The sequence below is a fragment of the Anser cygnoides genome, chromosome 7, assembly GCF_040182565.1.
Source record: "Anser cygnoides isolate HZ-2024a breed goose chromosome 7, Taihu_goose_T2T_genome, whole genome shotgun sequence".
NCBI classification, from domain to species: domain Eukaryota; kingdom Metazoa; phylum Chordata; class Aves; order Anseriformes; family Anatidae; genus Anser; species Anser cygnoides.
In genome coordinates, this window is record NC_089879.1 from 18,217,464 (window position 1) to 18,233,289 (window position 15,826).

Below are 15,826 nucleotides of genomic sequence, written 5' to 3' on the forward strand. Positions count from 1 at the left end.
TAGGTCACGTAGAAAATGCAGAAAGGTTGGAAGCAAGAGGCTCCAAAGCAGGTGGGAAGGTTTTTCCAAGCACTTAGCATCTACGTGGTGTTTGAGAACCGTGGAAGAGCTGTGCATCCTGAACCAGGTCATGGCTTGGCAACTGTTGTGGTTTAACCCGTCTGGCAGCTAAACACCACACAGCCGTTCGCTCACCCTCCCCCCTCCCTCTCTGGGATGGGGGAGAGAAACGGGAAAGTGAAGCCGGTGAGTTGAGATAAAGACAGTTTATTAAGACAGGAATATAATAATATAAGGAATATAAGGAATATAATAATAACAATAATAATAATAATAGTGATAATGATAATAGTATTAACAATAATAATGTGTAAGAAAACAAGTGATGCACAATGCAATTGCTCACCACCCGCTGACCGATGCCCAGCCTATTCCCGAGCAGCCGGCCCCCCCCACCCCGGCCAGCCACCCCTATATATTGTTTAGCATGACACCAGATGGTATGGAATACCCCTTTGGCCAGTTTGGGTCAGCTGTCCTGGGTCTGTCTCCTCCCAGCTCCTGCTGCACCCCCAGCCTGCTCGCTGGCAGGACAGAGCGAGAAGCCGAAAAGTCCTTGGCCTGGTGTAAACACTGCTCTGCAACAATTAAAACATCAGCATGTTATCAGCGCTCTTCTCATCCTAATCCAAAACATAGCACCCTACCAGCTACTATGAGCTACTTAACTCTGTCCTAACTGGAACCAGGACAGCAACAAAATAGGCTCAGTGGCCTTCAGACAGTCCACAGGTCTATAAAAGTCTAAAAGTTTTTGAAGCTACTAATGTAAACCCCACTTTTCATTTCAGCTTAGTACAAAACATAGAACTGTGGCTGCATTTCCAGCTGTTTTCAAGGGCCAGGTGCTGCCCTGCCAGCAGCATGACGTCTGGGAGCAGCCCTGCTGCAGCTGTGGGCACCCAGTATTGCCCTGGGGTTGATTCCCAGCACCTGCTGGCATGCCTGTCCTGCCCTTTCTACACCCTGGGGCCAGGTGGCAGCAATTGGACCTGTCCACACACCCCAGCTGACAGCACTTGCTCAGCCAGGAGCAGCTTCAGGCAGGTCTTCTTGTGTTTTGGTTGGTCCTTGGCACTTAACTGGAGATTCCGTCTTAGGGAATGGATGGAAGAGCCAAAGAAGGTTACCCCGCTAACAGGCAGATCGAGAAAAACGAAAATCAGGTCTTTCTAGGATGGTCTCCTTTTCTGCCAAAAGGTTTTGTGAGACTTTGCATGAATCAGTGTGGGGGCAGGAAAAGCCTTAACTACAAAGCAGTTCAGTGCTGCTGGTCTTTGAATTGAGGAGCCCTCTTGAGGTCTGTGATGAAAGACAGGTACGTTGTTTTGTGTTTTTTTTTTTCCTTCTTCTTCCCCAGGAAAATGATCTCCCTTTCTGTGATTTACTGACTTGAATAAAATAAAACCTAAAGATGACATGTATAGGTTACCTTGTAAGAAGTAAAAGAGAAGTCATGCGCTACTTGGATTTATTTATTTATTTATTTTAATTTATTAGATGATATTTTCATTGTACCTGTTCCTGCATTAGAAAAGATAGCATTGGCTGTTGCATGATTGGTTCTGGAGACTTTACAGCTTGTGCAGGTTGCCTTCAAAAATTCATGTTTTTGTTGTGCTACTCCAGCTCCTGTTTCTGCTTCCTTCAAGGGTTTTAACGTCAAAATAGGCTTGAGGTCAGCGCAGATAATAAGGGAAATAATACTTTTACTTAATAGTGGGGACTTTGACATAGAAAACTAATATAAATATACACGCACAGGTGCTTTCACACAAGGGAGAAATCACGTTTACAACAGGGCAAAATATGATTATACATTAATACTATATTCAGAACTAATGAGGTACAAAAGGTTGAGTGTTTGTTTGTTTGTTTTCTCTCTAAGCATTCGTCCTTGTACATTGCATAAACTCTTAACGCTGGAGTTTTCACTTTCAAAAATGCAACATTCCAGAACTTTAATGTAAGAAATTCATTGATTTGCATGCAGGACCACACATTTGGGCTAAACCTTTCTGCCAATTACTACTATTTTCTTTTTGTAGCATGTCCTATAGCAGAACTCTTCGATTGCTACTTCTATTAAGTAAGCCAGAAAACTTCTCCTAGTTTTTAACAATCGAAATCAACAGGTAAGACTCTTTTAAAGGAAACATACCTCTACAAAAACCGTAATTATTCCTCATTTGTATTATAACTACCTTGAAACTTTCACAGCTGCCAACAAAAATGGCATTTAAAAAGGTTTGATTGTGGTAGTATTTAAAAAATACTACTTCAGTCAGAAATAACTTTTAAACGACTCCATGCTATGTCTCTTCCAAGCTATCAGAATAGGTTTTACTTAGCTCAGCATTATCATGATAAGACTTTCCACCTTCCTGACTGCAGGTTTTGCTTTGCTCAACATCATCATTATAAGATTGTCCCCCTTCTTGATTGCTGGAAACAAATGTCTTCAGCTTTTCCTCAATTTTATCAGCTACAGCACACATTTTTAACGTTCTCAGGCTGCTTAGTAGGGTTCCATAGGCTCCTTTAATCCCATGACTTTGATACCAGGCTTGTAACAGCTTAATTTTCTGTTCAGATGTATCATTAATATTGTCCTGCAATACTTGATCAATGACAGGATCTGGTATTTGGCGATAACGGACAAACTTCTTGACTTGTGGGAGTGTCATCTCTTCCGCAATAATAGGGATGTGGCTGCTCAGGTCAACATCTAGAAGCATAAAAGGAAATGAATGCTCTTGGCACTGAAATCTTACTGTTCTTTGCTTGTTTAATCACCTATGCTTAGAGTTGATACTTTTTCTATCCAAAACAGACTAAGTTTCAGGTTTTCGTGACTCTGTATGTTTTATGTGTGATTTTGCAATCACACATATGTTTTATGTGTGATATTTCAGGTCTGCTTTTACACATTCCTACCAAATGAAGATAATTCAAATATCCAGGGTTGTAACTGTATTGCTTTCGAGCACCTTAAAAAGAACTAAACTCCTTCTGTAACCTCTTTATCCCTCTCGATCATTCAAGCCTGGTCATGACTCCTGTACCTGTTTTGCTCAAAATAGTATTGGGAAATGCCCTGGAACGGGACAGATTTTTTGTGATAGTAGCCTTGGAGCTTGTATTCTCTTCCTATGGAGTGTTACCACTGTGGTTTTGCCCTCGAATGTACAGTAGGATTGTGTCTTTGTGATTCTACTGCTGGCTGTAGGGCTACTCCATTATCAAAATTATCCATGGTTCTAGAAATCCAGCTTGCTGCCTCCTATTGCCTGTGCTGTATGCAGAAAAGAAATCCACCTATTGTCAATTAGTAGTTGCTTCCTATACAACAGACCTGAGGCAAAAGGTGTGCCTTAACAAGCATATTATAAGCTGGCATTTCTTTAGTAAGTGTTCAATGTTGTCCTGAGTGACAGCTTTAGGAAGTGGCAAAGTCTACACAAAAATACCCTTTTCTTTAGAGTAGGACTTACATGTTTGTATTTTTTTTTTATTCTACTGAATTTTGAGAAATTACTTGTCTCCTACCTGTACATACGAGCGGTATAATCTGAAAAGAGAGGCAAGCAAGAAATGAGTACATAACATTTTTGTTAAATACCAACCATGTATAAACAGATGTCATAACACAGTTTTCTCCATGATTCCCCTATTCTATGAGCTAGGGAATCAGACTGGACACACTTTGACTTGGGTAAGCTTGGGGAATCACCTCACGATTGCTATTTCCTAAAAATACACATGGGGAGCAGGTACCCTAGATCAGTGGAGGTATGATGATTTGTTAGGTTTTGATCTTGGTCATGTAACTGAGCACAACAACAAACCCTGAAGAAATAATACAGAGTTTCTCTTCTCCCAAGATTCCTTATGGTGAAATTTAATGCATTGATCTCATAGAAGAGAGGCATGCATGTGCTCAGGCAGTATCAGGGTAATTTAGATGGAACAAAGTTCCCTTGCATCAAGCTGAGTTTTATCTGATCTAAGCGATACCACTTACTATTTCAGGGAGCGTTTCACCTGGGTTCTGCTGGCAAGTAAGACTCTTACGTTTTCTCTTGCCTGAAACAGAAAAACACAAAACACTCTTAAAATCCAGGTCAGCATATTCCTCTGGACTCCAAGAATATAAAATTACATCTGAGTAAGCAGCTGAATATCTTATTCAGAGTATGTTAGGAATAAGGAGAAAGGGAATCACTTACAGAATAATAATGATAGTGCTCCAGATCCTAAGAATACTATCACAAGTATGACCACAGCTGCAATGCCCCATGGCGGCATTCCTGTTGGAACATTGGAAACGTTACATGAAAGCTAAGCCAAGAAATGCAATACAGCAATACACTAAATTTTTAACAAGATTGCATCAGATTGTAGAGGCCCTTCTGTTGACTCCTGATGGCAGAAGCTAGTGTTTTGTTAGTCTTGACTATCGTGAGTCACCCCCAGAAAGGAGTAATAGCTCCTGCATCTCTACTGTGATCAAGAGAAAAGGGCAATCGTGCTCCATAGGTCAGTACGGGGCCCAGCAGATACAGTCCCCTTAGCAGTCAGGAATCACTATGGGTCATTGTGTAAAACACTACAATTGCAATAGCCCCTCAAAATGCAGCAGATGCTAGACTCTAAAATGGTACCTTTCTCTCTGCACACAGTGTCTGAAGTTGGAGTGCATTCTCTTTCAACTGGGACATTTTCACATCTGCAGAAAAGACGAATTATTGTGGGATTTGTTTCTCTCTTTATAAAGTGTCAAGAGAGCAAATAAAAATCTCCTAATGCTTTTTGTTGGCTAAAGGTGTCATATAACAGAATGTTGGAGTGTAGAACTTAACAGGTATGAAAATAGTGTGGGGGAAAAAGCGTGGAAATGATTTTCTAGATGTAACAGTAGATCACACAAAGGCAATAGGAAAGCTTATACACTCCATTATATTATTTTGAAAATGCTATACAGAGTTGCTGGATGTAAACAGACTTTTGGCATGCCTTTGGAAAGCTTGCATGCATGCAAGTTATTTTGACTGAGTTAAGCCAGTTGAACAAGCTAAGTGCAAAGGAAAACTAGTATATTTTCTCTCAGGTTAACATTATCTTAGCCCCAGTCTTGAAACTGTCTGGAAAAAAAAGTGTGATAATATATTATCACTCTCATATTTAACAATGAAAGCATAAACTTACGTGTTACATCGCTCGCAATGTGTAGTACATGGTACAGAACTGCAAAAATAGTTCTCTGCACAGGTGCATTCTGTGTTCCGTTCTTTGGTACATGCCTTTGCAACCTGAAAACCTAAAACGAATTCTTAAAGTTTGTTAGTTTGAAAAAGTAGGCCTCTGCTCACAAGCTCTTGTCAGACCTGTGTATTTTTAGCTCTACCACAGCTGGTACTGGTGACCCTTAGTAAGTAGAACGTAGCTTTTATAAGGAACCTTGCTGTGGGAGTACTGGAAACACAAGGATGGCAGAGAGAGACCTCTGCTGGCCAATAGCTCAAAAAACTGATCACACAACAAAGTACTTGCTAGAAGGGGACTCGTTTGGCACTGCCAAACTTGTCAGCTTCTTTTTCCCGTTAAGAAGTATAAAGAAGGGACCACAAAAGATCACGTACCCCATTTCTCAGCTTTACATCTGAGACAATTTCTTTACTCCCCCTGACAGACAGCAAGTTTTTATCTTTTCCTGAGAAGCCTCAATAGTGAGGAATTATCCCACTCCTGGCTAACATTCCCTGCATAAGTATCAAAACGAGTGTATTAATTTTCTCCTGTCCCCAATATATATGAGAAAGAGATCTCCATTTAAGAAAAATTATTTCTGCATTAAGAATTTCTGAAAGTGGAGTTATCTACTATGAAAGCTATTTTCATCTGGTATATAGGACCAGAAGGGATTTTTTGAGTTACCACATAAAAAATAGTAATCCCATTACCTTTAACTGATTCTAATTAGTTTCTTACTAATTAACTAGGCACTGTACATAAACTGAATTGTATCGCTATAGTAATCTTCGTTACCCATCTAAAAATGCTTGTTATAGTAGCTAATTAAATATAAAGCTAATTTTATATTCCTACAGGTGACCTGAGAACAACCATACTGGAGTTAAGAGCTTTCTCTCTGCTTACCAAACTGGATTTTGGATATGAAGAACGCAGAACTATCATTCTGCAAGTCCAGCTATACTAGAACTACAGGACACCTGGTGAAATTGGTAGGAGATCAGTTTAATGGATTAAAAAAAAAAAATCTATGCTGGGTATTTATGCATTGGATAGTGAATTCCTGGAACCTGGTGTCCCCCAACAGGCAAATGCACAAAGGGCTCATAAATGGATTATAACTGACTAGGTGGAGGTGAATTTTTTTAATGTCCCATCCCATAAATATGGATGCTAGGAGACTTTGCAGGGAACAGAGCACAGAAATTAGGTTTGTGGGTGTGTTTTTTTTTCTTCTCTAAATAGTATCTCTTGCTCACCAAATACTGGGATGGGGGGGCCACTGGCCTGACCCACTAAGGCATGCCACATGCCTTATAGTTTTGTGATTTGATGCTATATCCCACAAAGCACACTGAATGTATCAAAAAACACCACTCTATCAGCTCCAGAAATTTTAGATACTATCAATTACTTGAGAGACTACAAAAGAAATTGTTGGGAATGCTCCCTTCTCTGCTTCTTACAACACCCCTTTTCTTTTAAATAGAGGATGAAGAAGAGAGAGCAAGCTTTCCTTCATTGACCCTAACCAGTCTGTATAAGGTCTCTTTTTCAAGGAGAAAAGCCTGTGTTCAAAACTGAATGTCTTTGAGGAAACAAAGCTGATTCTTGTGTACTAGTTCACATCTCCACTATAAGTTTGAAAACTATCTAGAAAGACAAATTTTTCTGAAGAACCAACGTCTTTTGTTAGATCAAGTTATGTACTTAATGAGGGCATGTGAAGACAAAAAGAGGCTTTTGGGAACACAAGACCTCTGAGAGCTTACAAACTATTGGCATCCTCAGGGCTGATAAAGAAAATAAGGTGTGGAATCCTGTCTTTTCTTTTTTTCCAACTGCATTATCAGCGAACTTACTGAGAGATGCTACTTGTCATGCTGGCCACAAGTAGGCTACTACATACCAAACAAATGCGTTATCTGTAGGGTCCTTCATTATAACTCCTAAAATATTACAGTGCTTGTGAGATAATCTGACAGGAACATATCATAATCCAAAGTTGAGGCTGGTGAAGAAGCATTAACTACTGTAAGTCCAACTAGCAACATCAGAGTATCTTGGAACAGGTGGGTTATCTGCCTCTGTGCAAAGTAAAGAAAGGCACCGTAGAGGCAAATGTGGAAAGAGGTGGGATGTTACTTTCCAAACGCTTCCTAGCTGAGCAAAGGCAGATATAAGGAGAAATAATAGACCAACATAGCTTGTTCTTCATCCTTTTTTGTACTTACCAAAAGAAACTAGAGGATAAACTTATGACTTTGTCATAAAGTCCTCCATGTCCTACTACTAAAACAATTTAATCTGCATGCTACCCATTGCTTGGGGATTATGGAGACTTTTCAGTTCAATCTTGTCTTAAATAAGACTCACTGCTATTTCTATAGACGTACCAAACTCGCTGTCACAGGAAGCACATCTCTTACACTTGGACTCATTGTTGACATGATCCATGTACTCTCCAGGTTTACATGATTCACAGTGTTCTCCAGTGTTTGTTGGGCACTCAGTATTTTTAACATGACCTGTAGAGACAGAGAAACAATAATAAGATTTATACCTTTGGACAAAAGCCATCAGCTCTAAGACCTCTATCAGATCTTGGTTTTAATCCCTAATACCTTTTGATTTACAAATACGAACAGAATCCATATTCTTTATGCATACATATGTGTTCTTCAGGACGTTAGTATACATCAAATTCTGATTATCCTTCCCTCTTCCTCCAGTTTATTATTGAAGGAGAACACACCAAACAAAACTGAACATGTAAAACTCTAAAACCCATGAAGCCATGGATTATCTCGTTGGCAAAACCCTGTGTTTGCACTTATAAAAACTTTTTGAAAGCTGTATAAGTAATATAGGATTTTTTTTTTTTTCTCTCATGAGCATGTAATGTGTGAACTGCTATCTGTGTTGAGAAGTTTCTGGTGCACTGAGCTCACGAAATACTTTTGAAGTGTGTGATGTCCTGTAATAGAAAAAGATATGGTTGGACAGAAGCACTGCAACCAGAAAGCCACAGCATGCCATGTAGCTATCTCAGCAAAAAGCAGTTGTGCATGTTGTGGTTTCCACTTTTAAAGACTGTCTTGAAAAGCCATTATACTCACCAGGTTTGCATTTCTTGCAACACTGACCATTTAAATTGAACTCATCCTCAGTACATTTAATTTCCCTCTTAGCAATGATCCTCTTTCTTGTAATAGATCTATTGTATACTACATGTATGGGATGTTCAGTATCATTTTTACACTCTGCTTCAGTAATTAAGACAGCCACCTAGGAGAGAAGAACATCAAATTATACAAGCAATTGTCAAGGACTGTAGGTGCGTGTCACTACTAGCACAGAGCTACATCAGCATTGTAATTCCATTACTAAAAATATTCATATTCACCCCCTTACTGAAGTTCTCGTTCTCACTTTGTTTTCCAACTCAATTATTTTTCTCCTTAGCAGATGATGCCTATATAGTCCTAAAAGAATATAACCTGTCCTCCAAACTAATTTACGCTCCTGTTCCATTTCTTTGAATGCATTCTCAAGTTAAATTGTATAATGCTTTTTTTCTCCTATTTTACTAGTCAATAGTAACTTTACTTGCCATCACTGTCCTCTCTCTTCATAATAAAGTATTGTGGACCAGAGAGAGGCTAAACCATTCCTTTTTCTCTTCTGGGTGTAAAGAGGGAAAGAGAGAAGCATGGATCTACCATGATTTACCCTACTCTTCACAATAGTTTGTGGGAAATTCTGCAGATGACTTGCATGCACTAAGTATGACATATCTCCTGTCTATACAGTGGAGCTATGTAATCAACTGACAGCTCGTTGGCTGGAGAACTAGGTTCCATCCCAGAAATACTATTATGCAGGAGAGTTAAATGAGAGCTTGCCTTTAGTTAGCCCAGTTTCTGCTGATATTATGGACTGATTTGAACATTTTGACCTTTTTATTTTACTTTTCTGATACTATCTGTGTGGAGTGGCAACAGAAAAAAAAAATAAGACAGTCCTTGCCTTGAAGAGTTCAGTCTTAACTGCAAACTTAAGCTCTACATTCGCTGTTCTTGCTTCTCCTTTAATTACAGAATACTGTTTCCTAATTCACAAAAGACGTAAAAATATAAATTATGAGGGGAAGGGGAAAAATGATGCCTGGAAACAAATGGACCAGTGCTATTGTCTTTGGCAAAATGAAAGAACAGGCCAGTTGTAAAGGAGAGGGACAGAGAGTCCCTGTTTTTCAGAAAGGGATTAGAGGGTAATGAGACACAATAAAATGTGTAGTCCTCATACCCATAGCACAGTGGATGGGCTACAGAAGTAATGCTAATCGCATATTTGCTTGCATTTTAAATCAGTATGTAAAATACCTTGACTCGAATAATTGATGATATGAAAGAGGTTAATTCTGAATGGTTACCTTTTAGCACTTTGGAGTTGCAGTTTAATACAAACTTGACTGTGTCTATTAATGCTGGCAGCAAAGGATATGCTATATACATATTCAAGCAACTTTCTCCTAGTTTGAAAACTGGTTATTTTTACTGTTAGACTTTTATTTACTTATTTTCCCTGACAGAGGGTGATATTTAATGGTTGGCTCATTCAGTCTTCATGAAGTTGTGTGAAACTGCTTGGATGCCCACGGTAACTTTAGCTAGATGTAGACAACTCTTGTAACTATCAGAACTTACTGAAAAAGAGAGGGTTGGATTTCCAACTGCACACCACCTCTGGGAGCCAGGCCAGGAGGGCAGCCCTGCGGGGCGGCCGCCATCCTGCCTCGCTCGGCTTTCCCTGGACGAGGGTGAAGCCCCTCACCTGTGGGTGAAGCCCCTCGCCTCTGCTCCTCCGCCACATGTAGGGATGGGCTAAGGGAGGGGAGGGGATGGTTGCACTGTCTCTCGAGCCAAACCAGGAGCATCGTGACACCCCAGCTGGAGTGAGGGTCTGGAAATGGGGTGGAGAGGCCAGGGCCAGTGGCTCTGGCAACCCCGAGGCAGCCGTCGCAGCCCCAGGAAGCCCGATGGTGCCAGGCTTTCAGACCCATGTGCAGGTGCGTGGCCAGGGCACGTGGAGGGCAGATGCGAGCGGCGCTCACAGCATGAGGAAGTCGGTGGGGAAGTGACTGCTCGGTCTCTCCCCTCTGATGGACTAACTGTGACTCAGTGGGGACAAGTGGCACAGCACCGACCTGCTCCCAGGCACGCAGCCAGCGCTCGGAGGTGCCTGCCTGCTTCTTGCCACCCTTTACCCTGCCGCGGCACTAGGCTGGCTGCCTCCTCCTCATCTGCCCTCGCCTGGCACCTGGCCAAGCTCTGTGCCCGCTGGGGAGCTGCACACGCTGCTCTGGCACACATGTCTCCCGTGTCAGAGCTGTGAAGCAGCACTTGTGGCTTTTGGGGAGTAAAGAGAAGACGTGGGGCTACGCTAGTGTAAGGAAAATGTACAGAGAATCATGTAGGAAAGAGAATAAAATGAAAGAAAAAAAACTTTCTAAATGACTACTATGAATAAAACTTAGTACAATTGCTTCTAGGGTCTACTCAACCACTGCAAAGGCGGTGCGTGCATGGACAATCTTCCCTCAAGCAAAACTCAAGCTTACACAAATAAGCTAGGCTGATAGAGTTGGGAGGGAAGCAGTGTGGTTGTGGTGGTTGGTTTTTTTGTGTTTTTTTTTTTTTTTTTTTTTGGATGGAAGCCCTCCACTGTCACTTGTAGAGGTGAACTTCCTGGTATGTTTAAAAGAAGTGGGGAACACTTCTCAGAAATTGACTTTTAAGCAGCCCCGAAAGCCTACGTAGCTTCTGCTTGTAGAGTCTCCCCGCAGTGCCTTCTTATATAAGGAATAATGAGAAAACCTTTGGAGATGTTAGCTTTCAAAGTAACACCCTAATTTTAAAATTTTTTTCTCCTCCTGTATTTGCACCCTCTTAAAATCATTCCATTTGCTACATAAAAGTGTTGGTCTGCCCTTTCTTATAGAAAAAAAAAAGTCAGTAGTCATTTAGCTTCCGGAGCATACTTTAACTCCTCTCCTCGTTGTCGCTGTGCAGCGAGTGCTACTAGCAGAACGCATTGCAGGGGTTTTCAGAGGCAGGGGTGATAGGTACTTTTTTATGATGTGTATATTCAAATGGAGGCTGTGCGTTTTCAGTCCAAAATGACTCACAGAGGGTCTGTTCTACCTTTCTCATAGTAAACTAAAAACAGTTGTTATATCTAAAGATGGAGTGAACTGAGCAGTCCATAGGAGTAGAAGCAATCAGGGATATCTAACCTTAGCAGAATCCATAAGAATTATCACATGGGCACAAATTTTTTGGTTTCGCTCCTTTTTCATTGCTTTTCAAGTGTCTAAGCATTTGAGACCTTTCTATCTTTTCCCTCCTCTGCTTTCCTTCACTCTTACAGTGTCCTTCAAATGCTTTCAGCAACAGGCATCTGCTAAGGAGATGTAGAAAACCTGTCTTCATCTGTGTTCCCAGGGCAGCGACAAGAGCTTTATTTTCCTGAAAGTCGTGATTTTGGGACTCCCTGTCCTCAGATTCTTTCTGCATCCGAGTGTTCTTCATAATGAGTCAAAGTCCTTGGATGCAAAACTTTCAGCAGACCCACCTCATAGGGCTGAAATATCACTTTGGAAGCGTGTGAATATGTTATTTGCATACAGGCCTTTTGCAAGCTTTACATTTCACCCTCTACGTAAAAAATTGTCTCTTTCTCCTGTTATCTCTGTAATACATTTGATCTTTGTCAGCTGCTTCTCCTATTTCTAAACCATAAACACCTACAGATGAGAAGGGCAATGCCTTCAGCACTTGGTGGCCTTTTTTTTCCTTCAACATTTATTATATGGGGTAACGTGCACGAGTTCATCGGGGCTTTCTAAGTGCTTTAAAAAAAAAAACACAGGTGGGGGTGGGAGGATTTTTCTTGCTTTTTTGAATAATGGGAGCGAAGAAAAACTTGTTTTCTAATTTTTGATTTGCTTCTGGTATTTTTTTGACAAATGGTTGCTAGAGTTAGTGCAATTTTAATACAGTTTTCCATGTAATTAGTCTCCCTTGTGCTAACCCATTTCAGGATGGCTTTGTCAGAGAAATGAATTCTACACTGCTCGTTAAGAGGATTCTCTGCTTAGTTCTTTTAGTATGACATTAATTTCCGTTTCCACTATCTTTAGGATCAATTTTTCCCCATCTATTTTTTCCCCCCATGAAGGCAGGAGGTGGTAGTTAGCACCAAAACAGCCATTGAAAACAGTATGTCTTTACATTCTAAAATCTTTTATGAGAAGGACTAAGAGTGCAGTTCTGTTTTCTGAAGCCTAGCAATGGGAGCTGGTACTTCCCCACAGACAGAAGCATCGTAGCCTCCTGAAATTTTAAGTGAGGTTCATGCGTTCAGTGCCTGCAAGACTCATAACCCTCAGTTACTGTCATGTCTTAAAGTAGTAGTCCAAATTCAATCCATTACTATTTCACATCTCAGCTGTCTCACATGCAAATCACAGCAGTATACTGGGGGACAAGGATACTATTGGTTGGTTGTTTGGTTGTTTTAATTTTGTATTGTTTTAGGAGCACTGTGCTAATAAACAATAAATACTATTGAATTAAAGAGACTTGGAACAGTATTAACAGTTCCCACCTCTATTTGACAATGTTGGCTAAGGATTAGTAAGAGATGGACAGAACAGAAGGTACGAACTTTTCTCCCTTTTCCTTTTGTAACATGATATGATTTGCTTGTAGCTACTTTTTCTTTGCTTAGTGAGTTGCCTCAAATATAAAGACAGTTAACTGTGGAAACATGAGCAGACAAGCATTTTCAGAATAGGAGTGTTTATACTTTTCACTCGAGTCCTGGGTCATCCTATGACTTTATGGCTGCTTATGTGTATACATTTAAAATGTGCATTGGTCCTGTGGGAAATAAGAAATAAGGGTCGGCACAGTAAAGTAGGAGTCCTGTTTTCAAAGACGCATCTTCTAAATTTCCAGAAAACTGCCTGCTTTGTAAATAATTCTATCAGATCATTACGAAGTATTTACATAAGATTTCACTGTCTTGAGGCGGCCTGTTCCTCTACAGCATGTCTCTGAATGGTATGTGGTTTTGTGGCCCATTTTACGGGGTAAAGTTAGATGTTTTCTAGATATATAGGCCATTGCTATATTGCTCTGCAACTGCTTCTACTTTAGCGCAATATGGCGTTGCTTGCAAAATTGAGGTTTAATTCAACAATCTACTTTCATGTTCTGGATTAATCAAGTGAGCAAGTCAAATGTTGCCCAGGTTTACTGATTTTGTAAGTCGTGGAACAACACACTAATTATATATATATATATATTTTTTTTTTTAATAGGATGCATGTGGGAGAGCTGCAGTCTTTCCAAAGGATAGCAAAACTTGGAAAAAATTGGAAAGTAAGAATAGGAATGATCTTTCTTTTCTGGGTGTAGGTAAGAGAAGGTGGTTTTTTTCTCTTAATTTATGTTCTGAGTAGTTCTAAGATACTGAACTAGACTGACACTTGTGCCAGTTGTTTGCTGCTCCTGTACAGGGACAGGTAATATACAATTCTGTCAGCAGCTGGAAATTCTTCCTTGTATTTAAGTACGCCCTGGTGCTTTGTGCAGGGGCATGGGTAGAACCTGATAAATCACTTCTTGTTTATGACCTGTTGTTGCATGACAAATCAGATGAGAAACTGAATAACTGCCCACCAGAACCTAACCTGCCGCCCCCCAAGCATCCTCTGTTCATTAGCGGTGTAACCACACCGTGACGCCTTTGGAGTAGGAATTCTAGCAAGTTCTTCTCGGAGGAAGCGAGGAGCGGGGCTGGGGGCACAACCTGTACCCCAGGCGCATGCAGGGCTCGGCTCTGCTACGGCACAGGGATCGCTGCCACGGATATGGTCCCTGCTCCCCTGCTGCTGCCTATGCCAGGGTCCCTGGCCAAGGAGCCCTGCTCCTGGAGCTCTAGAGGTCCTAGACCCTTGCTCCTCCTAGACCTTGAGGTCTAACCCACCTCTGCTGGAAGGGCCCTGTGCTGCAGCACCTTCTTACCTCCCTCGCTGGCTCTCCACAAGGGGAGCGATAAATAACAAACTTAGCCGGGTGACCCGAGCCCTGAAGCTGCCGAGTCCTCGTCCCGAGCGGGAGGAACGACCAAGGCGAGAGGAAGGCCCTGCCCCGCTGCCGGTAAACGCCCGCGCTTCACCGTGCTCAACCTCGCCTGCCTCTCCAGCCTTCCCTGGCTCGCTGCTGGCAGGGGGCCAAAGCTCAGCTGTTCGCTTGGGGCTGCCGGCCCCCGGCCCGGCCCGGCCCGCCTCTCCTCGGGGCCGAGAGCCCGCAGCAGCCGGCCCCGGGTGGAGGGCGCCCGGCCCCGGCTGCTGCACAGCGCCCGCTGCCCTCCTCCTGCGGCTGTGGCAGCGGAGAGCCTGAACTCGAGGGACTGTAAAGTTAAAAGCAAACAAAACAACCGCACGCAACACCAGACCCAAGCAAATCGCCTCAATTTCCGAGAAAAGAAGTTTCCTCGCCGCCGGCCGTCCCGCAGCGCTCCGCGCCCCGTCCCCAGCCGCCCGCCCCGCTGCCCGGCGGGTACTTACGAAGAGCAGGGTGAGGAGTCCCCGGGCCATGCCCCAGCGCTGTCCCGCAGCCTCCCGCGAAGCGAAAGCAGCGCGGCTCCTCCCGGGCTCCTCCCATTTGGTAAACACGAAGCGGGCCCGCCCCGGCCCGGCGCCGGGGTGCTGAGGGGCCTGGCGGAGGCGGGCGCCGTCCTTGTCCCGCCGGGGGAGGCAGCCAGGCGCGGGGCTCGGCGCTGTGAGGGGCCCCGAGGCAGCCCCCGTCTGTCGGCCCCCCACCGAGGGCACTCTCTCTGTGCGGGAGAGGCTGGGTCTGGGGCAGGGAATCCTCGATCCGCAGGCATTTGGAGCAGGCTGAGCTCATCAAAAGGGTTGCTGCGGCTTCGTAGCTAGTTTCAGCCACTTTGTTTTCTGCAAACTTCTAGGGGTTTGAAGTGCCAGTAGGTTGGTGGCCTCGTCAGTAGTGTTAGGAGTAACACGACACTATCAGTTATTGGCGCGTTTCTTGATATTTCACGTGATGCCATGGCCCCGGGAAGACCATGGTTGTAACTGAGCTGGCGCTTTCGTTTTAAGCACCCTTTCTCAGTAGTTTGTGAATCACCTCTTTGGATTTTCTGCTGGCGTGGCTCCTACCGGCAGATAAACTCCATACTTGCAGATAAACTGAGTTCATATATCATCAAAAAATAGTGGCTGTTTTAAATATTTCAGGCTTTTTGACCACTTCCGCATAAAACTAGGAGGTGACACCATGGTGACGCAGTGTTGGAGATGGTGCCTTTGGGGTATCCTGTAGCAACCAACTCTTTTTCCTTCCCATGTGGCAGTATGGAACGTGATGGAGAGAACACCCAACACAATTACACCCCCCCCAGGAGGTGTAATTGAGTGCAT

At 42.8% G+C, this 15,826-nt stretch overlaps 1 protein-coding gene and 1 long non-coding RNA gene across 2 annotated transcripts in view; one reads left to right on the top strand and one right to left on the bottom strand.

Annotated features, from left to right (window-relative positions):
- The window catches only part of LOC106044557 (uncharacterized), a 41,014-nt gene extending 33,300 nt beyond the window's left edge, over positions 1-7,714 (top strand). Inside the window, exons 7-8 of the long non-coding RNA XR_010833038.1 lie at positions 6,171-6,305; positions 6,803-7,714. This is a non-coding gene — a long non-coding RNA (uncharacterized lncRNA). The remainder of the gene's footprint in view (positions 1-6,170; positions 6,306-6,802) is intronic.
- On the bottom strand, positions 1,526-15,458 carry FAS (Fas cell surface death receptor). The gene is made up of 9 exons (XM_048069013.2): positions 14,954-15,458; positions 8,433-8,601; positions 7,710-7,841; positions 5,269-5,380; positions 4,725-4,789; positions 4,290-4,370; positions 4,085-4,146; positions 3,610-3,631; positions 1,526-2,788 (listed from the first exon to the last, which is right to left on the bottom strand). The coding sequence occupies exons 1-9, from the start codon at positions 14,981-14,983 to the stop codon at positions 2,373-2,375; spliced, it is 1,089 nt and encodes a 362-aa protein (XP_047924970.2). The 5' UTR covers positions 14,984-15,458; the 3' UTR covers positions 1,526-2,372.
- Positions 15,459-15,826: the final 368 nt, after the last annotated feature.

Excerpts from the sequence above, each read along its gene's own strand:
- FAS (XM_048069013.2), bottom strand. The coding sequence starts at position 14,983 with ATGGCCCGGGGACTCCTCACCCTGCTCTTC. Across the intron at positions 4,371-4,724 it reads CACTGTGTGCAGAGAGAAAG|GAATGCCGCCATGGGGCATT; the intron begins GTACCATTTTAG and ends ATGTTCCAACAG. Across the intron at positions 4,147-4,289 it reads AGCACTATCATTATTATTCT|GCAAGAGAAAACGTAAGAGT; the intron begins GTAAGTGATTCC and ends TTTCTGTTTCAG.